This window comes from Danio aesculapii, chromosome 22 (assembly GCF_903798145.1).
Source record: "Danio aesculapii chromosome 22, fDanAes4.1, whole genome shotgun sequence".
Classification (NCBI taxonomy): domain Eukaryota; kingdom Metazoa; phylum Chordata; class Actinopteri; order Cypriniformes; family Danionidae; genus Danio; species Danio aesculapii.
The window spans coordinates 32,497,419-32,524,406 of record NC_079456.1 but is presented as its reverse complement, the minus strand read 5'-3'; the positions used below and the strand labels follow the sequence as shown (position 1 = coordinate 32,524,406).

At 38.9% G+C, this 26,988-nt stretch overlaps 1 protein-coding gene across 4 annotated transcripts in view; it reads right to left on the bottom strand.

Moving 5' to 3' along the window:
- Nucleotides 1–14,893, bottom strand: part of si:ch211-126j24.1 (phosphofurin acidic cluster sorting protein 2) — a 124,076-nt gene extending 109,183 nt beyond the window's left edge. For all 4 annotated transcript variants that reach the window (XM_056447529.1, XM_056447531.1, XM_056447530.1 and 1 more), the window contains exon 1: nt 14,583–14,893. In XM_056447529.1, coding sequence (XP_056303504.1) covers nt 14,583–14,791 — 209 coding nt within the window. In that variant the 5' untranslated portion in view covers nt 14,792–14,893. The remainder of the gene's footprint in view (nt 1–14,582) is intronic.
- Between the last annotated feature and the right edge of the window lie 12,095 nt (nt 14,894–26,988).

Sequence of the window (26,988 nt, the reverse complement as noted above, 5' to 3'; positions counted from 1 at the left end):
AGCTTAAAGGGGTTAATAATCTTGACCTTAAAATGGATTAAAAAAAATTAAAACTGCTTTTATTCTAGCCGAAATAAAACAAATAAAACTTTTATCAGAAGAAAAAATATTATCAGACATACTGTGAAAATTTTCTTGATCTGTTAAACATCATTTCGGAAATATTCAAAAAAGAAGAAAAAAATCAATGGGGGCTAATAATTTTGACTTCAACTGTGTGCTTGAAAATATTCGATTTTTAAAACCGATCTTTACACTGTCTTCTAACTAGACGCAACACAATGCCGTGAAAACAGCAATCTTTTGAATGTAAAAAAAATTTTTTTGTCATAACCATCCTCAACAGTGACAGTTGCGGCAGAACAACAGCATAAACTACAATGACAATGATCACCTCAGGTACTGATTATGGGCTTTATTTAGTGTTAAATATAGTTCACTTCAGATTTTGAAAATAAAATACCTAGCAAGTATTTTGAAAATGAAAGTCTGAAAATTGAGTGCAATCAGTCACATCAGTCACAACATCAGTCACTCAGTAGCCTATTAATAATGTTAAAGAGATTGAATATGTCTCAGTTAGATTATAGCCATTTTGTTTGGAGGGTAGTGACTGGTATTTAAATGTTGGGTGCAGACCAAATTGCTTGTCGCTGGACTCTTGCTGCGTTGGGTGTTGTTACGACACAGTGTTATGTAGTGTTCACAACAGACACGGCATGCACGAATAAATTGCGCTATTTGAGAGTAAATAGACACGTGAACATTTTGAGTTTACTTGCTTCATTTGGGCGTCAAAAAAGTTTTATTCGCGCGTGAGATTTAATTTACAATAGATGCGAATTTGCATCATGGGCGGGGCTTCTGTCTGCCCGGTGACTCTAGCTTTGTTGCTAAACAGCTAACATGAGTTTTATTGAGAGAGTAGCTGTGTTTATGTGCTTTAGGAGGGCTGAAAAACAGCGTAGATTTGTTCGGCGCCATGTCTGAATCCAGTAGATCCTTTCAGAGGTGTATCAGTTCTGTGAGTTCATCAAGTCCTCCAGAAACTGTACCTGAATGATGAAGACTTTTAGCAGTGCTTCCGACTGAGCCGAGCCTAGTTTGATGAGCTGTTGTCTGGTGTCAACAAGAGGACTTCCCCTCGGGACACCAAGACCAGGCGCTACGTCCTTATCCCTCCCCTACAAGAACAAGCTTCTGATTGGTTAACACAGTGCTAATGTCGGCTGAAGTTCAGATTTTGCGCGAAACGCTCAATTTGTGTCGCAGGATATCTATCTTTACATCGACTTAACATGTAATCACTCGTGCTTGATGCTTCAGCCGCGTCTGGCGTAAACGCAGTATTAGATGCAATTAAGATGTTTGTACCAACTTAGTTTTATTTGAGTGTTTATTTTACGTTCACTTTAACACTTTTATATTACACTAGACTTACACAAGAGTGTTTCCTGTACACTTCACAGATATATTATATTTAATTATGTCCCTAAAATATCTCTAATACTAAATTAATCCCTTATAACTCATTCTTTTTCAATTTTGTTTCAAATGGCTTAAAACAGCTAACACACTTAACTGCAATGGTTACATGAATATGCAAATGACTCCAGCTCAGACCTGCTCCACTTTCACTCTGTTAACTGTCGTGAATGCTACACAAGAGCCAATCTTGGATTGACAGTCATTGCTATGCCAGACAATCATGGCAAATTTGAGAGTGAATTTATTCAATTTAGTCTAATTGGATTAAATCATAAAGCATGCAATCATATTAGTTCCTATTAGACGGCGGGGATTACACATCTTATTTTTCAAAGCTGCAATAATCTGCTTTATGTACAAGACTTCCAATTCACTAGCTAATTATAAACTGGTTATTAATAAAGTCGTTAATTAATACACCAGAAACCAGATACACTACATTTACTTCATGAGGGTGCAGAACATTAACTCTGAACACACTGAAAAAAGATTCAAAGATGATTCATTGGATTTACTAAATATTTTTAGGTTGAGTGGTTGAAACAATTTATTTGGGCTAAATTTAAACAAGCAAAGTTGAACATTACTAAATTTAGTTTGTTTGTTTAAATTCAACATATATAAATTGTTTGCAACAGTTTTGTAGACCTCATTTTTTAGTGCATGAACTCCAGTGTTGTACTGGTATTTGGATTCAACTAGGGATCAACTGAAGGGATGCACAGAAAATACACAGAAAAATGCCCCTTTTGGCTGAATTTGGCAGGACACTGATCATATTTTCGTCATACCACAGAGTGCAATGTGAATAGTTTCATTTTAAATAACATGCCGATGTGCACATCCTATGCATATTTCAACAAGACAATGCAAAACCACAATCTGCACATATTACAAAGTCCTGGCTGCAGAGGAAGAGGATACTGGTACTTGACTGGCCTGTCTGCAGTCCCGACCTGTCTCTAATAGAGAATGTGTGGTGTATTTCGAAGCGCAAAATGTGTCAATGAACACCCTGTACTGTTTTCCACCTTGCAAGACTTGTTTGCATGAAGAAAGTCTGCTTTAGCTTTGTGGATCAGTGACTGCAGGATAAAGCACATTACGCTGGATGCCAACGTTGTCCGTACAAAAGCTAAAAAGCTTTATGAACCTTTTGCTGACGGCGATGAATGTTTTGCACCTGACAACAGTTTTTGATCTCGTTTCATTCTATAATTCTGGACTTAATTTTCTACAAAAGTTTGAACTTTGAGTAGGGCTGCAAAATATATTGTTTCAGCATCGATACCGCAATGTGTGTAATCGCAATTGTCGCATTGCAGCATCTGCAATGTGGAGTTGGGATTATTATAGTTATTAATATATTACGTTACGTTTCATGGGAGTATGCCCAACCAGTCTACATGTGTTTTGTGGACTTGGAGAAGGCATTCAACTGTATCCCTCGTGGCATTCTGTGGAGGGTGCTCTGGAAGAATAGGGTCAGAGGCACTGTCTCGTCCCTGTATGAACAAGGTAGGATGTTGGTTCGCATTGCCGGCAATAAGTCAAACTTGTTACCAGGGCTGGCCTTTGTCACCAATTCTGTTCATGATTATTATGGACAGAATTTCAAGGTACAGCCTTGGGCTGGAGGAAGTCCGGTTTGGGGACCACAGGATTTCATCTCTGTTATTCACAGACGATGCTGTTCTGTTGGCTTCATAGCTGCAGAGTGTGACTGGGATGAGAATCAGCACCTCCAGGCTGAGGCCATGGTGCTCTACCGGAAAAAGGTGGTTTGCCAGCTCAAGGTTGGAGGAAAGTCCTTACCCTACGTGGAGGAGTTCAAGTATCTTGGGAGTTTTGTTCACGAGTGAGGGAAGGATGAAACGTCAGATTGACAGGCGGTTTGGTGCAGTGGCAGCAGTAATGCGGTCAATGCTGGTCCGTTGTGGTAAAAAAGGAGCTGAGATGAAAGGCAAACCTCACGATTTACCAGTCAATATACGTTCCTACTCTCACCTATAGTCATGAGCTTTCGGTCAAGACTGAAAGAAGTTCATTATTCATTATTAAGAAGTTTGTGGTTCATTATTAACTTATATTTGCACCCAGCCAAAACATGTTACCTGAGAACAATAGATTCAAAAGACCAAAGTTGGGGAATATGTCGTTAGATACAGACAACAAGATGAATTAAATATCACGTTGAACAAATATAGTGCGATTGGATCCAGCGGTAGATCCTTGATGAACAGTCCGATGAGCACAGCTCTCATCTGGCTAGATAAGTTGCAGCGCATGCCAGAGTGTGTGTGTGGTCACGTGATGTGCGTTTTCAGTGACGCTGGGTGAAACGCTGGGTGAAACGCTAGTGTGGACGCGGATCGTTTTCATTCTCTGTTTTAAAATGAAAACGCATTAGTGTAAACGGGGCCTTAGTTTACTAATCAACCATTTTCATTGATTATCATATGTAGATAATTAAAATCTATACACATTTTTATTTACCATCAATTTACAAATCCACTATTTTTCTTTCAGTCCAATTTCATAATCCAATTTACCTTTGAGTGTGACTTTCTTCAGGTTAACATGAAATACGCTATTTTATTATCTCAAAAACATTGCATTTCCATTTTTAAAATGGACAAAGTAAACCCTAAAGCCATTTCTGCTGACATTTACTGAGAGCTTTTTCTGCGTATCAGTGGTCCGCAACAGAAAATGAGCTCTGATAGGAAAAAGTCTGTTTCATTATTCAGTTAATCGAACACTTTTGTTGAATATTGCATAGAGACGATTGAGTCAAAATAGAAAGTTCCTTTACTTTTTATTATTATTTAAACTCATTACCCAATAAATCAATGAATCTTCCAATTTACTTATTTAATCACCAACTATTGCTGATTGTCGAATGTAAATAGTTCAGTCAAAAATATGTTTTCCCCATTAGACAATTAATCAGCCAAATTTAGTTGACTAATCGATCATTTATTTTGATTATCTTATGTACATTATCAAAATCCATACACATTTTTATTTACCCTCAATTTATAAATCCACTATTTTTCTTTCAGTCCAATTTCATAATCCAATTTACCTTTCAATGTGACTTTTTTCTGCTTAACACAAAAGAAGCTATTTTGGTATCTCAAAAACATTGCGTTTCCTTTTTTACATGGACAAAGTAAACCCTAAAGCCATTTCTGCTGACATTTACTGAGAGCTTTTACTGCGTATCAGTGGTCTGCAACAAAAAATGAGCTCTGATGGGAAAAAAATCTGTTACATTATTCAGTTAATCAAACACTTTTTGTTAAATATAGCATGGAGACGATTTGAGTCAAAATAGAAAATTAATTTGCTTTTTATTATTATTTAATCATATTACCCAATAAATTAATGAATTCTCCAATTTACTTGATTAATAATCATAACTCCTGTATCGCAGTCCCACAACATTCTGACACTCGATGACACTCAAATACCCTGTCAGTTATGTCTAGAGGCTCGGAATGAGCTTTTTACAGTGTATGCTATAATGTTAATGTTGTTTTTGGTGTGTTTACATTGATGAATATGGCCACTGTGTAAATCCACAGTATAGTTATGATCTTATTGCCACATTATAACATTATTATGATAATGTCATTGCCTTCAGTGATTTCCTGAAGATGCAAATTAATGCAATATCATATGTAAATGACAAAACTGCTATATGCTATAGTAGCCTATACTTTACAAAAAGTCTTAATAAGAGGCTTTTCATTGTCTTTCATCACACGCAGCGTACGCACGTGAACCGCGAATGAGAGGAAATGAAAGCACACAACCTCAAAGGTAAAACCAGACCCTCAAGACATAATCTTAAATATTTAATGACTTACATTAAAAATATTGACAGAGGCTTGTGATATAAGAATTAGAGCGGAGCATTAATTAAATGTATAGGCCTATTTTCCGTTATGCAATCGATTTGAGGTAGCCTGATATTTTTAATTGATAGAAGAAAAAAACATGATTGGACAAACAGCATATGACGTCTTAATCTTAACAGAATTCCGTCAGTGTTTTCGTTTTGTAATCTAAATTTGTCATATAAGTGAAAAATATCTAGGGCAGGACAATTTATTTTATTCTTTTTATTTAGTTTATTCTTTATTGCTATACTGTTGGAAACACTACAGGTGCATGAAGATGTTCTGTTGTTATGTTCTGTTGTTAATATGTTGTCATGTTTAAATAAATCAGTATTTTAACATGCAGTATTTAATGTGTCAGACAAAATAAACACGTCAATTTTTTTAAATTAAATAATAATTTTATATTAATCTGAGCAGTTAACCGTTAATATTCAGTTAACAAGTGGCGGTTGTCGGTTCGCAAAATTATCCGAAATGAGCATCTCTACATTCAACATGGCTTTCTTCTGCTTAACACGAAAGAAGTTATTTTGATGTCTCAAAAACATAAAAATTTCTTTTTTATCATGGACAAAGTAAACCCTAAAGCCATTTCTACTGACATTTACTGAGTGCTTTTAGTGCGTATCAGTGGTCCGCAACAGAAAATGAGCTCTGAACTCATTTCCTCGGGGACTCTTGAGCATCGGAAACCAATGGTTTTCAAGAGTTACAGCGATGCGTGTATTTGCACCACAAGGAACTCTGGGAAAAGGACAACATCATGTACCCTGCCGACATCATCTTCAGAAATAATGACCCTACGCGAAGTCCCACACCAATTAAGGCCCAATGAGCGAGCATGAATAATTGACATGCTACTGGCTGCATAAACTGATTGGAGCCGCATGTTTAATTACCGCAGCCTGATCTATGCCTGGACGGCTTCACGCTCATTTGTCTTTCCAGGGACAAGAGGAAGGAGGGGAAAGAATCTATAAATCGCTTCGAGTTGGGCTTGTCATTTGTAAGCCAATATGGCAGATGAGTCTCCTAATGGAGGCTAGGACTAGTAATTAGGGGTGGGAATCACTCATGACATGATACGGTCACAAAATTTTGCTCACTATAATGATATATCACAATTGTAACAACATTCTGTGACTGATGATAGAGTGTAAAAACAATTCATCCATGATATATCGTGATATCTGTAAAACTGACATCAAAAAGTGACATTACAAGTGATACCATTTTCCAAACAAGCAAACACACAAACAAACAAGCATTGGCACTGAAATCAATAACATTTAAAAATTAAAGCTGCAAGCAGCGATGAAAGGGACCTTGTACCCAGGCTCACCGCTGCCCAGTGGCCTTAGAATGACAGAGAACAGTGGACAATAATAATTTACGCTGATAAATATTTAAAAACTAAGAAAAATCACAGATTTATGCCAAACTTCCCCCTGTCAGCAGGTGGCGCTATGCCAGTGACTCAATAATGGCATGTAGATGTCTTCAGAAGAGGGATCTTATCGAACCTGGGAATTTTCAGGCAGGTCAGACATTGTTTGGCTGAGTTATAAGTACTTCTATGCACTTTGCAAAAACAGAATAGCATCTACTGTGCGTGGATTCGGGCGATTCCGCCTCGCCTCCAAAACGTGGCCAGCTGCACTGAATTGAGTGTTCGCTCGCACCGCTTGTAGGAATGAACAAGATTCTCCTCGCAAGGCGCTGCAGTCGTCTAAATATGCGATCTTGTTTCTCCCAGAACGATAGCAGATTTTCCTCTGATGACTCCTCTAACTGAAACTTTGAACAGTAGGCTACTCTTGCTTCATCATCCATTTTGGGGTTCTCATCCACCCGCTACCCACCCACAATTAATCATAATGTATTTTTTTATTACCCGACCTGCCTGACCCGCGGATTATCTGCAGCGCCCGCGGATATAACCGCCATCTGCGCATCACTAATATATATATAGTGATAAGTGTCAAAATAAGATTTGTCACCAACAGTCATTCTACTAGCTGAAACACAGAAAAAATTAACGCCAAATTAAAACTCAAAAACACCCCATAGTACATGAAAACGATATATATATATATATATATATATATATATATATATATATATATATATATATATATATATATATATATATATATATATATATATATATATATATATATATATAAACAATAATATATTAATATTTTAAACCTTAACAATATTTTAAAATTAAAGACATTTACAAATAAGTAAAAGGTGCTAATATAGTTTCTCAGTTATGTTTTTATTAGCTTAATATCTATCAATAACAATCAAGATAAGTCCAGGTTATAAAAGTAAAAGTGGTCCTAATACCAAGCTCTGAGGAAAACCTTTATTAATTGTTGAAGGGGAGGGTAAATCATCTGCAACAGACACTACAAATTTCAGATTTACCAGAGATTTTCCTTATTTTTCTTAATATATGGTAACAATAGGGTATTATTTAGTAACAGTTAAAGAACAAAAGGTAAGAAAGCATTGTCCATTACTTTTTTAAAAACTGAACCAGATTCGAACAAACCAGGCTCTTGATTTCCAAGTCCAGCCAGAGCTGCAATAATAAAAACTCTAGTATAGTTCAACCACACTGAATGAAGCGGAGCAGAAGAAGCAAAAAGCTTTGGCATTTCAGTGAATTTCACATTTGCCCTTTTCTCTCAGACGGCCCGTGGTGTCAAATCTTGAGCTGTGAACCACCAAAGTCCAGATAAATGAAGGAAACGGTGCTGTTCTTATTAGCGGAGCCATCGAGACACATCTGGGCTTTGCTGATTAATCCAGTCCCATGAGCTCCTCTTACGCTCTGCCGAGATTCATGTGCCACCAGGTTTGCTTTTAGTAAGACAATTATGAGCTGTGCTAAGCCTGTCGTCCGAAAAACAAAAAAAAACAACAACAGAAAGGTGGCACGCATCCCACTTGTTACTTGTAAAGTCCACATGAAATCAAAATGAACCATATGATTTAGTTAGATGTTAGTTGCAAGTTTTGTGGTGAACAATTCATCTGTGCATGTCATTAAGAACAAAACAAAATGTTTGCCCTTGTAATCTTTAATTGAAATCTGAAAATGCACTCAGATTAAGTCAGTCTGAGGTAATTAGGTGGGACTAACACACTTAACCACCCCTATCTATCTGTCAGTTTTGAAAAGAAAATTGAGACAATTTCACAGTAAAGCCGTACGGGTTGTTCACATATATTATGAGAAGCACTTCTCACAAAACAGTTGCTTTGTACACATAAATACTTGTGTATGAATGAATGTTCATTACTAACCTTTCTAGGTCTAACATGATTTGATTATAACTACAGATCAATGACAGTGTGAAATAGCCTTCTGTAACGTCTGCAATTATAATAAATAAATAAATAATTGCAACATATATGAACACATTCAGCGCTTGAACACACACAGTCCACGATATGTTACCAATTACAGAAAGAAAAACTACACAGAGCATACATTTAGTCCTTATTTGGGTTCAAAAACAACACGAAATATAGCCCACAGACAGTGCAAACCTCTCATCTGTGTCTTTAATCTTCAGCAGCACACGTAACCTCTGTTAGAAAGTAATTCCATCAATCCGAGCGCATAATAGTCCAAAAGGCGATGTTAATATTTAAACATGGCAGTTTGTTCATGTTTTATGTTGCGGAAAGCATTATTTGCTGCTGTTTTTTCCAGCTTCTCCTTTGTTTTTTCGTGCTTCACTCTCACGTTTATCCCTTTCTGAAAGGATCGAATATCAGCTGCGCTTCAATAATCAAATAATAAATAAAAAAACACTGGTTGCATAGCAAACATGTCGTGTTGTGCGGTAGAATGCCAAATTCGAATAGAAAACTTAACTTTTACCTTACACCACACTGCTTTTAATGCTAGCCGCAGATATCTTTGGCTAAAAGGGAGCTGAATGGAGTGAGGACCTAATTAAAAAAAGCTCGACTCTGCAGTTCTCATTTTATATCAGGTAAGTTCACGCTATGCTGAATCATACACATTACTCGTTGTTGATTGCAGCAAAAACAGTTAAACATGGTGAATTAAACTGGACACTGAATGCTAAAAAATTAAAAGTGTAAGTTCACATACCCTGCCGTACAGGTGCAATTCGCTGCCAGAATGCAGTTGTTTTGCTTGTTGATGATTACCCAGGCCTTGTACAGTTTCGTCTTCTTTCCTTGTCTTTGGCTAGGCAGAACCTTGGTTTTTAATCTGGTAATCATGGAACATTATTTCTTGCACATGACCATGCAGAACAAAATTGTTGGCATCCAAAGACCTGTAGGCCTTTAACTTCTCTCTTGTAAAATCTCTTGGAGTTTCAATGAGACAGTTGTATATTTCGGGCTGGATGCTTGGCCATTTCGTCTTATCCAATATCTATTGGGAGGGTGCTCTCGCAAATACCTGTCAGACGAACGCCGCTTACTTTAACGTTAATTTTGCAGAATAACTGTGCATATCACTGGGTGACAAGCTGTTATAATGCGCTGAAAGCATCATGTTAATATTATATATAATATGTAGTCAATATAACTTATTTCTAAGACAACAACAAACACTGTACCACATCGGACGTCATTCTCTCGCTATAACATTTACATTTACATTTAGTCATTTAGCAGACGCTTTTATCCAAAGCGACTTACAAATGAGGACAAGGAAGCAGTTTACACAACTATAAGAGCAGCAGTGAACAAGTGCTATAGACAAGTTTCAGGTGTGTAAAGTCTAAGAAGCAAAGCATTAGTAAATTTTTTTTTTTTTTTTTTTTTTTTTTTGAGAGAGAGAGAGAGTACAGTTAGTGGTATAGCCAGAGAGGCAGTTGCAGATTAGGAAGGAAAGTGGAGACAAAACAGTTGAGTTTTTAGTCATTTCTTGAAGACACCAAGTGACTCTGCTGTTCTGATGTAGTTAGGGAGTTCATTCCACCAACTGGGCAGATTGAATGCGAGAGTTCGGGAAAGTGATTTCTTCCCTCTTCGTGATGGAACAACGAGGCGACGTTCATTCACAGAACGCAAGTTTCTGGAGGGTACATATATCTGCAGAAGTGAGAGCAGATAAGAGCAAAGCTAGAGGTCGCTTTGTAAGCAAACATCAGAGCTTTGAATTTGATGCGAGCAGCAACTGGCAGCCAGTGCAAACGGGTGAGTAGCGGAGTGACATGTGCTCTTTTGGGTTCATTAAAGACCACTCGTGCTGCTGCGTTCTGAAGCAGCTGAAGAGGTTTGATAGAATTAGCTGGAAGCCCGGCTAGCAGAGAGTTGCAATAGTCCAGTTTGGAGAGAACAAGAGCTTGAACAATGAGTTGAGCAGTATGTTCAGATAGGAAGGGTCGGACCTTTCTGATGTTGTAGAGTGCGAATCTACAAGATCGAGCAGTTCTAGAAATGTGGTCAGAGAAGTTTAGTTGGTCATCAATCGCTACTCCAAGGCTTTTTACCATTTTGGATGCAGTAATGGTTGCCCCATCCATCTGGATTGAAAAGTTATGGTATAGAGTCGGGATGGCCGAAACTTCAAGCATTTCCGTTTTCGCGAGGTTAAGCTGAAGATGATGATCTTTCATCCAGTGTGAAATGTCTGACAGGCAGGCTGAAATGCGAGGTGGAACCGAGGGATCATCAGGGTGAAAAGAGAGGTATAGCTGGGTATCATCAGCATAGCAGTGGTAGGAAAATCCATGTTTCTGGATGACTGTTCCTAAAGATGCCGTGTAGATAGAGAAGAGAAGTGGCCCAAGAACAGAGCCCTGAGGTACCCCAGTGTTTAGATGCTGTAGGTTGGACACCTCTCCCCTCCACGACACCCTGAATGACCTGTCCAAGAGGTACTATAAATGCTAGCGCTTCAGTTTTTTTTCTGCAACCTCGCTGCTAAATGTTTACCAACTGGTAATTCTTCTGTAAGATCTTCCTAGTAGGGTTATACAATACATCCAAAATGATCCCACTTCAATTCGTAACTTATTGATTTAGTGGCTAATTTGAATGAATTCATACGATTTTGTTCATACAATTTGGTATGATTTGCTCATCCCCCAATGACGGTTAAGTTTAGGGGTGGGGTTTGGTGCCATGCCTCCATTTTAATTTACATTTTCGTATAAAAAAACATAAATCACAAAAATTATCGTTATCGCAATAATAGTAGTGGTCCTTGGCTATAACGCAGTTCACCTTTCGTGGCCTCACAGTTTCGCTGATTTATTAAATGTAATTTGACATGCTTTTTTTTTTACATAAATTAACATCGAAGATATCGTATCGAAGTTGGAAATTACAGAATAGTGACATCTAAAGTATCATAAAATGTCCTAATTAACTTTAATTAATATACAAGGGAAATTCAATCACTCATTCATTTTCCTTCATTCATCTCTGATTATCAAGGGTCACAACAGCGGAACGAACCATCAACTATTCCAGCATATGTTTAACACAGCGGATGCCAATCTAGCCACAACCCAGTAATGGGAAACCCATACACACTCACATTCACACACACACTTATAAACTACGGGCAATTTTGTTCACCCAATTCACATATAGCGCATGTGTTTGGACTGTGGGGGAAACCGGAGCACCCTGAGGAAACTCATGTTGAAGAACATGCAAACTCCACACAGAAATGTCAACTGGCCCAGCCGGGACTCAAACCAGCAACCTTCTTGCTGTGAGGCCACAGTGCTAACTACTGAGCCACAACAAATGAATTGTTTTATTTAATATATGCTTTAAGTTTAACAATTTTTATGATTAATAATATGATTTAATAGGATTTCTCCCTTCTGTTGTTTTAGTTATTGGTTAAACATGCATCAAAACACATCTATCCATATTTTTAAACGCCACATGGTTCAACATTGAGACAAAACACAGAGAAAACTGAACAACGGCTGCATAATTAAAGCAAGGATGATGAGTTCCCTTGAAAACAAGCGAGCAAACGTCATTTTAATACACGCTAAGAGGGTGTTTACCTCGTGGAAGTGCATGTTAATCTGATCCACACTCTCAGAAATTTAAAAACATGTCAATCTGATCAACAGCACCCTCGCCATTAATCTTCTTCTCACATATGGCCGGATATGCTTTCACAGAAACACAGCATTCGCACTGCGTTATAATCATGTAATGCCACATTTATAACTGTTCAAATGCATTATTACTGAAATGTGTGATTCATGTTTTTATAATTCTATTAATATTATTATTTATGCTTTTTAATTGCATTATGGGACCTTGTTGTTTCCTCCAACAACTTTTATTGACATTTTTAATAGTTTAAAGTGATATATTGTTTAGGTTGAAGCTTTAGATTATGTATTATGTCTTAAATTTTATAAATATGCTAATTGGACTCACTTAAAAAAAAAAAAAAAAGTAAACTAATCACTTTTTCCAATACACCTTTAATGTGTATATATATATATATATATTTATTTATTTATTTATTTTATTTATTTATTTTTTTTCAGCTTTTCTATATCTAGCAAAATGACATACTGTAAAATAGATCTGCTCTTCCAGACACCAGTGTGTCTTCTAAATTCAATACATGCTATAGTCAATACATGCTAAAGATTGTAATAATTACAATAATTATTTTAAAACAGACGTGCGAAAATAGTCTGACACTGTAAAAACGGATTAGTTAAAAAAAAAGTTAGTACAACTCACAGTTTTAAGTTACAACGGGTTTACTAACATTATTTTTGTAAAGTCAAATTGTTGCTTAACAATTATTTAATTCACACTGTAAAAAACACTTTGAGATTTGAGTTGGGACAACATGAAGGAATTAAGTTTACTTACTTTTTTACACATTTAAGTAGGTTGAACATAAAATAATTAAGTTGTCTTAAAATCTCCAGAATTGTGTTGTTTCAGCTTAATTTAAATCAGTAGTTTGAACAAACAGCAAAATATCATTTTTTGAGTGCATCTAGTGAAATGGTATTTATATCACAATGTATATCGCAGAACAAATAATATCGCAGTATTAGATTTTTCCAATATCCTGCAGCCCTACTCTGTAAATCATAAAATACATTCATTCATTTTCTTTTTGGCTTAGTCCCTTCATTAATCAGGAGTCACCACAGTGAAATAAACCACCAACTTATCCAGCAGAGCGGTTTTATGAAGCTTCCAGCTGCAACCCAACATTGGGAAACACCCATACACTCTCATTCACACAATTTAGTTTATTCAATTCCCTTGTGGAATTAACTGTGGGGGAAAGCACATGAACATAGGGAGGAGAACATAAAAACTCCACACAGAAATGCCAACTGAACCAGCCGGGGCTCGAACCAGCGACCTTCTTGTTATGAGCCGATATCGCTACCCACCGTGCCACCACCTGGCCTCAAAAAATACAGCAACTGTTAATTAACAGGTTTTTTTTTTACAGTTTATAGGCTACATAATATATAGGCCTATGTTATATACATGTAATATAGCATGCTACACATAGCAGATTGTTAAAATTTCTTCACTCTGAAACCAAAACAATCGTAAGCATTTGCAAAGTTGCAATTAAATGATCTATAATGCACCGCAATGAGGCAAAAACGACACACATATAAAGAAAACAATAAATGGAGCATCCCGAAAATTTTCTTGCTGATCCCACAAGTCGGTTTCCAGGTCATCTAAAGTCCGATCCAAACCCGCTGTCCTGTGTGTGTGTGTTGTGTGTGTGCAATGCTGTTCAACTTCAGTGGGTGTGTTTATATACATATGACACCAAAAAACATGAGATTTTCTAAATCAAACCAAACGCATTCCTGTGTAAACACACACACACACACACACACACACACACTCACACTCCAGTCCGCCGTTATGTTTGCACATGACGCGTTTCAGCATCACAACATTACATGAATCGTGTGACCAATATATGCACATTAATCCGCTCAACTATTGATGTTTTTCTGTCACTTGTGCCCACCAGTGTCCATCAAACAGCATATGTATGTTTCAAATTTGTACAACACTGCACGTATAGATCAATGTTGACCTCTTTAACCATAACACGCGCGAGTTAAAGCCATGCACGGCGGTTTCTGAGCTCTGTTATTTACACACACATGAACAATAGCATTTATCGCTTCATACCTTGGCACGCAGCTTGGAGATGAGCGGTCAATCTCCCACGTTGCGAATAAATTCATGGGCACGGGCATGATGGGAGCCGATCCCGGGGCTCCGGCCATGGCTGGTCCTCCCGCGGGCGCGGCGGCGGCGGCTGCGGGAGCGGGTGCACCGCCGCCCGGGCTTAGGAAGGCGGCCCGGACCCCTCCTCTCTCCACAGCCGCGGCCATCATCAGGCGACTCTGAGAAGGACTGGACCGCTGTGTTCACGCAGTTGGTCCGGACGGATTTCGGCTGCCTCTCATTTCTCACATACCCAGATTTGCGATGGTCAAAAGGCGGAGCTTCGGAGGAGAATGTGGAGCAGATGCGACTCTGCGCTCGGCCGACAGAGGGCGCTGAATCACGGTCACTCTTTCGGTTCAGTTCAGTTCAGTAGGCCACTGACGCTCCACAGCCTCTCCACAATGATTCTGTTCAACCGATTCGCGAACATACATGAGCATACGTTGCATTTTAACATTTAAACATAACATTGGATGGCTATGAGTACAAATGTAAAATATGAAAAGAATAAAAATAAATAACATATTATTATTGTTATTATTATACAAGTTTTGTTAACTTGTGGCCCCAGTCAATCATCTCGACACATCATCCACATATTTATTTTAATAATAATAATATTTGATATTATTTATTTATTTATTTATTTATTTATTTATTTATTTATTTATTTATTTATTTATTTATTTATTTATTTAATTACCTACCTCATTGGAGAAGCAGCAGCAGGGTAATCTGCCATTCGCGAGTCTTTCATGCAGAGAATCTCCTCAGGTTTTTGCGTAATATGCATTCAGAAGTTAATGTCCAAACTCCAAACATATTCGGATATAAGTTCACATAGTTGTTTTAATGAAAAATAATACAGAAAACGCAGTTTAAACATGTTCCAGTTGGCTAGATAATAATTCGTTGTCATTCAACAATCAACAACTTTACCTGTCTACTGGACCGTTGGTCTAGCGCGTCCGCCATGTTTGTAGTTTGTTTACAATTTTTACCTAAGCTTAGTTCTGAACAAATTCACGTCCAACGTGCAATATATTGCGGGCAATATTAGCATTTAGAATATGGACGCTTCTACATTTCAAGTTCATTCATTCATTCATTTTTTTTTGGCTAGTCCCTTTATTAATTCGGAGTTGCCACAGCGGAATGAACCGCCAACTTATCCAGCACGTTTTTACGCAGCGGATGCCCTTCCAGCCGCATATATATATATATATATATATATATATATATATATATATATATATATATATATATATATATATATATATATATATATATATTCCTCCCTACTGAAAAATCCAGCTTAAACCAGCCTAGGCTGGTTGGCTGGTTTTAGCTGGTTGACCAGCCTGGTTTTAGAGGGGTTTTGGCCATTTCCAGGCTGGTTTCCAGCCATTTCCAGCCTGGTCTTAGCTGGTCAGGCTGGAAAATGACCAGCTAAAACCAGCTTGACCACCTAGCCAGGCTGGGAGCCCAGCCAAAACCAGCTATGTCCATCTTAAACCAGGCTGGTCAAGCTGGTTTTAGCTGGATTTAGCTGGTCATTTTCCAGCCTGACCAGCTAAGACCAGGCTGGAAAAGGCTGGTAACCAGCCTGGAAATGGCCAAAACCCCTCTAAAACCAGGCTGGTCAACCAGCTAAAACCAGCCAACCAGCCTAGGCTGGTTTAAGCTGGATTTTTCAGCAGGGCTATCACCTAAGGATATTCTAGAACTAGTATACTAGATTCTACCAAAGACTAAAGAATACACTAAGCCTTAAAGAGACTTTCTACTGAGGAAAAAAGTTTTCACTAAAATATTGAAACCCTTTGTTTTTTGTGTAGGCGTGTATTTCACATTACTCTAAAAATACTCTCAAATGTCTCTGTCTATGTTTTCAAACAATTATATTTGATTTACCAAAATCACACAAGTGGCAATTTTACATACGTCACATCCATAACGGAGAGATGTCACATCCATAATGACACTTTTTCCTCAAATGCAAAAATGCTGAACAAATTGAAATCAATCATGTTTGTTCTATAGAGAGCCAACTTTTATTCTTTAGATTGGCATTGTTTCTTTTGGGTTGTGCAGTTTTATTCACAGAATTTCTACAAAGTATGTCTTATACTGTAAACTCGCTAACTTTTTTGTCACATCCATAACGCAGACTCATTTCCCTCATTTAAAACCTAAAAGTTGTTTACAGATTGATATTTTTCTGATCCCTTAACTTTGTGGTGAGTTGTTTTGGAAAATATATAGAGTTGTTTCTCTTTGTTAACATATACTTTCTCTGTGAATTTATATTATGATTTTTTATTGCAAATGTCACATCTATTATGCTGGAATTGCTCTGCTTCATCTTGAAAGACCTTTGGGTGAGTAAATTAACAAGAAATAATTTTGAGGGGGTGAATTATCTCTTTTATATTAATTATGCAGTTGAAATTAACTTCGTATTATTTTTTTAAAAAATTATTAGCCCTAAAGTAACCATGAAATCAAAACAGACAATTCCCATTTTGCTATAAGGATCGTAGTATTTGTCTTAAATAAATTATCTCTGCATTTAAAAGGTCATGTTCCATCAAAATCTTCACCAACATCTAACTGGAGTTCACTGGCGTAATGGTGGGATCAGTACACACATTTCAATGGTTACAGGTTTAAATGATGCACTTTTCCCTTATAAATTTTATTGTACAATATGTTGGTTAAACTGTATTGTCAAATATGAAAATTTAAAACATGTTGTTGACTTTACAGCTCAGATAAAGTGAAATAGTTCTCTCCAAAAATGTAATTAGGCCATTTACTTGTTTCAAACTTTTGTGAGTGATGAGTGGATGAACTAAATTGGCCGCAGTGTATGAGTGTGTATGGGTGTTTCCCAGTACTGGGTTTTGGCTGGAAGGGCATCCACTGTGTCAAACATATGCTAGATAATTTGGCGGTTCATTCCTCTTTAACGACCCCTGATGAATAAAGGGAGTAAGCCAAAGGAATGTATTGTCAAATCTAAACATTTTAAGACATTGACCTAACAGCCAGGTTAAAGTGAGATAGTTCACTCAAAAATTTTAATTGTCATCATTTACTTGTTTCAAACTTTTATGAGTTTCTTTCGTCTGTTGAACACAAAATAAGATATTTTGAAGAATGCTGAAAACCTGTGACCATTGACTTCCATAGTATTTTTTTTACAATAGATGTTAGTGGTTACCGGTTTCTAACTTTCTTCAAAAAGATCTTCTTTTGTGTTGTAAAGGTTTGGAAACAGTTGAGGATGAGTGAATAGTGAGTAAACTTTCATTTTTTGTGTGAATTATCCCCTTAAGACTAAAATCGCACTTTGAGAACTTTGATAAATATGGGTACGACCCCTGGACATCCGGATTTTAACCACTGACTTCCATAGAATTTGTTTTTACTACAATGGAAGTCAATTAATGGTTACAGGTATATTTATGTTAATTAACAGTTTCTGTATTTTGGGTTTATTTACAGTTGTGAATTGCATTATGGGACCTTGACCTGCTCTGTTGACTTTTTGATGTTAAAAAATTCAACTCTAGTTTATGAAAAACGGACTTTTATTGACATTTTAGTAGTTTGAAATAAAATAATATTTATGAAATAATATATAGAGAATTAAATCTGTAAAATAACAGAAAATGTACTGGCAGTTTATTAAAAGATGTTTGTAGCATAATATGCGACACCAGCACAGAGAATGTTGACTTGAAACTATTAAAAATGTTAATAAAAGTTTTTAAGGTTAAAAATTGTCAGAAGAAAGATCAAGGTCTCATACTGCGATTCAAAAACATAAATAAATGGACAAAGTACAAAACATGAATCATAAAATATAGAAAACTGCTAATTTACTGATATTTTTGTATTGAGTACATTTTCATCTTTGAGTAAACTATGCATATAATGATGTTGCCTTTTTCACCAGGTCTCATATGTCATAATTGTGAATCTAGAACTATTTATCACCTTGCAGCTCAATGTTCCAATTAACTTGTGGTCTTTAAAATCCATTTTTAACTTGAGCAGGCCTCAGTAATCAGAATGGCCCAGGGCCTTCATGAAAGATGCTTAGGACAGTTTGTCACTTAAGTCTAAAATTGGCCTCTCTGAACATTTTTCAAAAAGCATGCAAATGTGATCATACAATCAAGAAGCAGCATGACTGACAAAAATAAGTGTTTGGATGATAAAAAGCAGGAGAATTAGAGGATGATCGCACACAGGTTAATACTGCTCACGAGGGCTTGTGCTGCACACAGCTATGCGTTTAAAAAGAGTTTGTGGGCTGCCAATTCCTCATGCGCAGATCTGTTGTCCTCTTGTGGAAGCAAACTAAGAAAGAAACAAGTAAACATAATAGGTTGTTTGTACATAATGTTATTGTTGACATGGGAAATTCAGATAAAGAGCAGGAAGTGATTCTTCTACTTAGGAATCGCTATTAGAACATCAAAAATGGTTTAAATCAGCCAAAATGAGAAACCCTGAATAATTCTCCCTGGGCTTGTTGTTTGGGCTCTTGAGGGCCCCTTGCACTCCAGCTGCAGGGTCTCTGATCCTAGCGGGTTGCCCCAGGGGCCAGCCACTCTCCCAGGGCTTGCAGTCTGGGCTCTTGAGTGCACTTTGGCCTCCACCTCAAGGTTCTCTGGCCCAGGGTAAAGCAACTCTCCCTGGGTTGCAGTTTGTTCTCTTGAGGGCCCCTTGCCCTCCAGCTCCAGGGTCTCTGACCCCAGTGGGTCAGCGACTTTCCCTGGGCTTGCAGTCTGGGCTCTTGAGGGCCCCTTGCCTTTCACCTACAGGTCCTCTGACCCCAGCAAGCTGTCCCTGGGGCCAGACACTCTCCCTGGGCTTGCTTTCTGGGATCTTGAGTGCTCCTTGCCCTCCACCTTAAGGCCGTCTGGCCCAGTGAGCTGTCCCTGGGGCCAGCCACTCTCCTTGGGCTTGCAGTCTGGGCTCTTGAGTGCACTTTGGCCTCCACCTCAAGGCGCTCTTGCCCAGCAACCTGGCCCAGTGGTTAGCCACTCTTCCTGGGCTTGCAGTTTGAGCTCTTGAGGGCCCCTTGCCCTCCAGCTCCAGGGTCTCTGACCCCAGTGGGTTGCCCCAGGGGGCCAGACACTCTCTCTGGCCTTGCAGTTTAGGCTCTTGAGTGTCACTTGCCCTACACCTCAAGGCTCTCTGGCCCAGCGAGCTGTCCCTGGGGCCATCCACTCTCCTGAGGCCTGCAGTCTGGGCTCTTGAGTGCTCCTTGACCTCCACCTCAGTCTCTTTTTGTGGGTAAGCCCACATGCAAAACTTTTAATAAGGTCCTAAAATTTTTTTATGGAAAAATAAAACTCATTATATAAAAAAATCTGTCATAATTAACTCATATAAAAAGGTGGCTTGAATTTAATTGATTTCGGCTCGCTTAACAATATATTTAAAATTAATTGGCTGAAACAATACCTATCTAAACCAACTTGTAAATAACCCTCAGTTATTTAAGTTAGGTTTCATTATTAACCGTTTATTCAGATTTTATTTACTTCTCTATTCCTTTAAAGATGGTTGTGTTTATGTTGTATTTATTTGAACTCCACTTTGCACTTTAAGTTATTTAGCCTATAGAGACCCTTATTTTGACGAGCGGCTAGCCAGAAGTGGTCAGGTGCGCGAGCGCGCGCAGATCATGGAAGCACGGAGATCGGAGAAGCGCGCCTATCTCGAGGGAGAGAGCGATTGCTTGCACAGAGAAATTCACAGAGCTAAAGCTAAATTTAAGGACTTATTGAAGAGTATTTAATGCATATTTGAGTTTGTTTTTTGTCGTGTTTTGTCTTAATTGTTAGAACACCTGGTTGGAGGGAGAACAAGGTAGATGAGGACATTTATACACATTGCTGAATGTTTATGTATTTGCTTGCTAATAATTTAAATTGATATTTTTGTCACATATCTAGTCATATATTTGCAGTAACGTTATAATCTTGTCACTAAATTATTTGTTTTTTCTCATTATGTGATTTTTATTCATTACATCTTTTCTATTTGTGTTTATTCATCTGTTCTTAGCTCTTTTACGGTGTTGTACAGTCTATAAGGACGGCAATCTCAATAATAAAGGCACAAAGGAGGACCGTGCAACATCAGTGCATGAGTTAAATCTTTTTGTTTCTCTAACCGGGCTGTAACAGTAAGAGCTTGCACCCACTAACATTATTTGCTGATGTAAATGATGACGGATCACAGTTCCAATTTGTGCACTCCTGCAAAAGGGAACGAACAAATTAATACTGTTCAAAATAAAGAATTTGATGAAGAAATAGAAGTTCAATCTGAAGAACGAGACACCAATAAAGTACGTCGCTCTCTCCGTGAACGATTCAAACAGACAGGATGCTTGCATAACAAAGGGAGGAGTCTCAAAAGGCAGCGAGAAAGCTTATGCATGCACATGAAAAATGGAAGACTGAGGCTCGGAAAGCAAGAAGTCAGTTGAAAATAGACATTTCTGAGAGTGATTTAGCAACACTCATAGACTCATTGTAAATGGAAAAGGACAGTGTGATGAATGCATACATAAGGGTTAGAAGTAACAACTCCACCCACTGATATGAGAAGAAAAATTGATGCTTGTGATGCTGTTACGAAGGATATTGTAAAGATTGCGGATGAGAGGATCTCCGGTGTAGATAGAGGCTTTGACAGTGAAACCGTTAAGGGGCATCTTCGTGAACTGCTTGAACGAGACTACGCTCGCTCCGTTTATGGTTCTACTGTTTCACGTGTCAGCTCCAAATGCAGTACGCCCATAAGCCAACCTTCTCTGAATTCCATACTAATGGCCAAACGCAAAGAAGCTGCCGCGAAGCTAGCAGCACGGGAAGCAGAATATGCTACTGTAATAAAAGAAAGGGAGCAAAGAAAAAAAACTACGACTTCTAAGAGAAGCAAAGGAAAGAACTTGAGGCTCAAAAAAAGTGAGTTTGAAAGGCTCCAAGCAATAAGGAAGGTAAGAGCAGATAGAGCAAGACTGGAGGTGTATGACAAGGAAGAAATCGTCGACACGGTTAATCAAGACGAAGGGCTGCAGCAACCTGTAAGCACTCCCACACAAAAACCAGTATACGTATCCTCCATTAATCCAACGCCTAACATTTTATCACAGAGTCCCAATGCTGATGTGTCTCAATTAGCACAGGCTGTTCAAGATAACATAACACTAAACAGACTTCCTATGCCAGAGCCCACAGTTTTCAGTGGTGACCCGATTCACTTCATAGAGTGGAAGGCTTCATTTTAATCACTCATTGACAAAAGACATATCTCTTCAGGAGACAAGTTATACTACTTGAAGAAGTATGTTACTGGGCCTGCTTTGAAAGTCCTAGATGGTATCTTTTACAGAAATGATGAGGAGTCTTACAAGGATGCATGGAAGAGGCTTCTAGATCGCTACGGACAGCCATTCATCATACAACGAGCATTCAGAGAGAAACTCGCATGCTGGCCTAAAATTCAATCTAAGGACTCGGTAGGACTTCGAAATTTCTCTGATTTCTTAAACTCATGTAAGGATGCAATGCCACATGTAAAGGGACTGGAAATATTGAATGATTGCGAGGAGAATAGGAAACTTGTAAGCAAACTTCCTGATTGGGCGGCTGCTCGTTGGAATCGTCAAATCACACAAACGCTAAGTGAAACACAAGATTTTCCGACTTTCCATGAATTCGCCTATTTCAGGTCTTTTGAGGCTGAAGTTGCCTGTAATCCAGTCACATCCTTTCATGCCTTTCATGTTTCAGAACCTAACAAAGAGAAAAATTATTTCAAGGTCAGTAAAACTAAAGCTAATGTCTTCCATACAAAGACTGTCACACAGCATGATAATTCAAAGCCCACTGCAAAAGTCACTAAGCCATGTCTGTTCTGTCAAAATGGTGAACATCAAATTCATGAGTGTTCTAAATTCCCTGCAAAGTCTCTAGAATAATGTAGATAGTTGGTAAAGGATACAAGATTGTGCTATGGATGTTTAAGACTTGGTCACGCTGCCAAAGACTGCCGCTCCAGACATTGCTGCAACACCTGTAAGGGAAGACACCCTACCTGCCTACACGACGACAGCTTCAGTAGAAAGGTGAGGTCTTCTTCTGCTCAGAGCCCAGAAAATGCCCATGAAGGAGTTGCGACCATGTCATTGAGTGTAGAATCTGGATGCACACCTGTTAACACCTCTATGATTGTCTTCGAGTTAGAGGTTTCAATTCCCCACTGATTATAGATCTACCCCCTGCATACACCAAAGAATGCATTCCTGTGGATCGCACACACATCCCTTTAAAGGAGACTGCAAGTCATTGGAAACATCTAGCCACTCTAGCAGACAAAATTCCCCCACTTCAAAATTGCGAGGTTGGACTATTGATAGGATACAATTGTTCCAGAGCGCTAGCGCCCCGAGAAGTAATTCTTGGAATGGAGAATGAGCCATATGCTGTTCGCACGGATCTCGGATGGAGAATTATAGGTCCTTCCTCAACACAATATGAGTCCCAAAGCAGTGCTGCCATGTGTCATAGGGTGTCTATCAAGGAAATACCTGCAGTAACTCCCACAGATGTGATAAAGGTGCTGGAATCCGATTTCAAGGATACAGAAGGGCACACTAAAGTGACGTCTCAGGAGGACATCATGTTCCTGAGAAAGCTGGAAGAGAATACCAGATTAAACAAGGATAGTCATCTGGAAATACCTCTGCCATTCAGGAAAAGACCCTATCTTCCAGATAACAAACCTCTTGCTGTAATAAGACTTCAACATTTAAAGAGGAGATTAATGAGGGATCAGGAGTACAGAGAGCATTATGTAACTTTCATGGAAGAAGTAATAAAGAAGGGTGATGCAGAACCGGTGTTTGATGAAGGACGAGAAGGAGAACACTCCACTTTACGGAGTGTACCACTTAAAGAAGCCAGGGAAATTGCGTGTGGTTTTTGACTGTTCAGCCAGATACAAGGGAACTAGCTTGAATGACCATCTTCTAACAGGCCCAGATCTGATGAACAGTTTAACTGGCATTCTTTTGAGCTTCAGACAGTACCCTGTAGCCCTGATGTGTGACGTGGAGAAAATGTTCCAGCAATTCCATGTTGACCATGCGGATCGTGATTATTTACGATTTCTATGGTGGAGAAATGGAGATTTCAATTCACAGCCTCAAACCTTCCGCATGAAAGTGCATTTGTTTGGTGCCTTATCGTCTCCTGGATGAGCTAACTATGGGCTGAAGCATCTTGCAAGAGAAGGTGAATGTCTGTATCCTCTGGGTACGCAATTTATTATGCGAGATTTCTAAATGGATGATGGAGCATCCAGTGTGGAAAGCACAGATAAGGCAATCTAATTGGCAGAAGAAGCTCGCCAGCTTTGTGCATTGGGAAGCTTAAGATTTCCCAAATTTGTGTCTAATGACGAGGAAGTCTTGAAGACAATACCACCCTCAGAGTGTGCCGTAGATGTTACAGCTGTCAATCTTGCTCTCACTGATCAGACATTGGAAAGAGCTTTGGGCATTTACTGGAGTCTGGAACAAGACAACTTCAAATTCCGTATCACTGTTAAGGACCAACCAGAAACCCTTAGAGGTATACTGTCTATAGTGGCCTCATTGTTTGATCCCTTAGGGTTTCTTGCCCCCTTTGTACTCAAAGGAAAGACTATTCTGCAAGAAATGTGCCGAAGTGGCATGGGTTGGGATGATAGCTTACCTGCTAGTTAACCTAGAAAAGATTGAAGTGTCTTGTTGTATTGTGCCTTCTGGCTTTGAGAGAATCATAAGGAGAGAGATTCACCACTTCTCAGATGCCAGCATGACTGGATATGGTCAGTGTTCATATCTCAGACTCGAGAACAAACACGGTGACATCAGTTTTTTGTTGCTCATGGCGAAATCTAGAGTAGCCCCACTCAAAATCACAACAATTCCTCGGTTAGAATTGGCTGCCGCAGTGGTGTCAGTTGTAGTGAATGACATGTTGAAGGAGGAAATGAACCTTGCAGACGCAGAAGCGTTTTTCTGGACTGACTCCCAAGTAGTGTTAGGCTACATAAACAACAAAGCCTGCCGTTTCCACACGTTTGTGGCAAATCGAGGACAAAGAATTCACTGCACTACAACTCCTCAACAGTGGCGGTACATTACGTCAGATGAAAATCCAGCCGATTACGCATCACGTGGTCTAAGTGTTAACAATCTTGTCACCTCCAACTGGTTCAGAGGACCTAAAGTTTTGTGGGAAAGGCAAATACCTCCACCTATGGAAATCAGCAAACAGCTTCCTATTGGTGACCCTGAAGTCAAGAAGGCTCAGTCACTAAACACGCAAACTGTGCAGTATTCCTGTTTGTCAGACCGTCTCACTAAGTTGTCCTCATGGTCCAAAGCTATCCAAGCTGTTGCGCGTCTAATACGTCGTGTCAGGAAGGACAAGTCACGTAATCACAGCACATTGGCAGAACGGAAGCATGCAGTGTTTCATTATCAAGGATTTACAGAAGCAGACATATGCAGAAGAGATATGCTCCGTAAGGGCAAACAACTACCTTGCAGCAACAGACTATACAATCTTGACACCTTTGTCGACCAAGATGGATTGCTGAAGGTGGGAGGGACACTTTGTAAGGCTTCTATCCCTAACGCTGTCAAGTAACCAGTGATACTTCCGAAGGAACACCATCTTACCAAACTCCTGATTGCTGATTGTCAAGAGAAGACTGCTCATCAAGGAAAAGGAATGACTATAAATGAAATCAGATCAAGAGGATTCTGGATTACGGGAGTAAACAGGACTGTAGCTTCCTTTGTACGACAATGTGTGAGATGTCGCAAGTTACGTGGACCTACAGAAGAACAAAAAATGTTCCCCCTCCATTCACGTACAGCGAGATGGATGTTTTCGGTCCATTCATCACCAGTAAAGGTCGCAAGTCAAACAAGAGGTACAGACTACTCTTTACTTGTTTCTGTTGCAGAGCCATTCATATTGAGATGCTGGATGACATGTCCACGGATGCCTTTATCAATAGCCTGCGTTGTTTCATCTCTATTAGAGGAGCAGTACATCAAATAAGGTGTGATCAAGGCAGTAATTTCATTGGAGCCAGGAATGAGCTCACCAAGGCCATGGAGGAGATTGACACCAACCGTCTGGCAACATTCTTAGCGGAAAAACAGTGTGACTTTGTTTTTAATGCACCTCATTCAAGCCACACTGGCGGGGTTTTGGAAAGACCGAGTGGAACTGTCAAAAGTGTCCTACGCTCCACCCTGTCACAGTCATCTGGGAGGCTCGATGACTCTTTTCTGTGAACGATCTTTTACGAGCCCATGTCCATTGTAAACAGCCGTCCACTTACTGTGGATAATTTGAGTGATCCAAGCAGTCCTGAACCTCTAACCCCTAATCACCTCCTCACCCTTAAGCCTACTCAAGCCCTACCACCTCCTGGGAAATTTGTCAGGGAAGATGTGTATGCATGTCCAGTACTTAGCTGAACAATTCTGGGGACGTTGGCATAAGGAGTATGTGTCTAACATCACAACAAGACAGTGCTGGCATACACTAAGAAGGAACATGCAAGTTGGAGATATTGTCTCAGAGAAGGCAGTGGATCTGCCCAGGAATGAGTGGCGCTTGGCAAGGGTTATTGAGGCAGTCACTGACAAGGACGGACTGGTGAGAAGAGTAAAAATACAGTTCAGAGACAGAAATCTGGGGAAGGATGGTAAACGTCCACATAAATCTGTAGTGGAACATCCTGTACAGAAGTTGGTCCTGCTGATGGAGGCAGCCTGAACATACCGACATGAGTAAACAGTCCATAGTAATATATGTTTCAGTGTTGTTTGCATCTAGTCTTAAATAGTAATAGTAGTAATTGTAATTCATTTAAAATAATTCTTGATTAAGGGTTCATTCATAATCACTCATGATTGGTGGGAGTGTAAATAACCCTCAGTTATTTAAGTTAGGTTTTATTATTAACGTTTATTCAGATTTTACTTACTTCTCTATTGCTTTAAAGATAGTTGTGTTTATGTTTTATTTATTTGAACTCCACTTTGCACTTTAAGTTATTTAGCCTATAGAGACCCTTATTTTGACGAGCGGCTAGCCGGAAGTGGTCAGGTGCGCGAGCAGATCACGGAAGCACGGAGATCGGAGAAGCGCGCCTAGCACGATGGAGAGCGTGATCGCTTGCACAGAGAAATTCACGGAGCTAAAGCTAAATTTAAGGACTTATTGAAGAGTATTTAATGCATATTTGAGTTTGTTTTTTG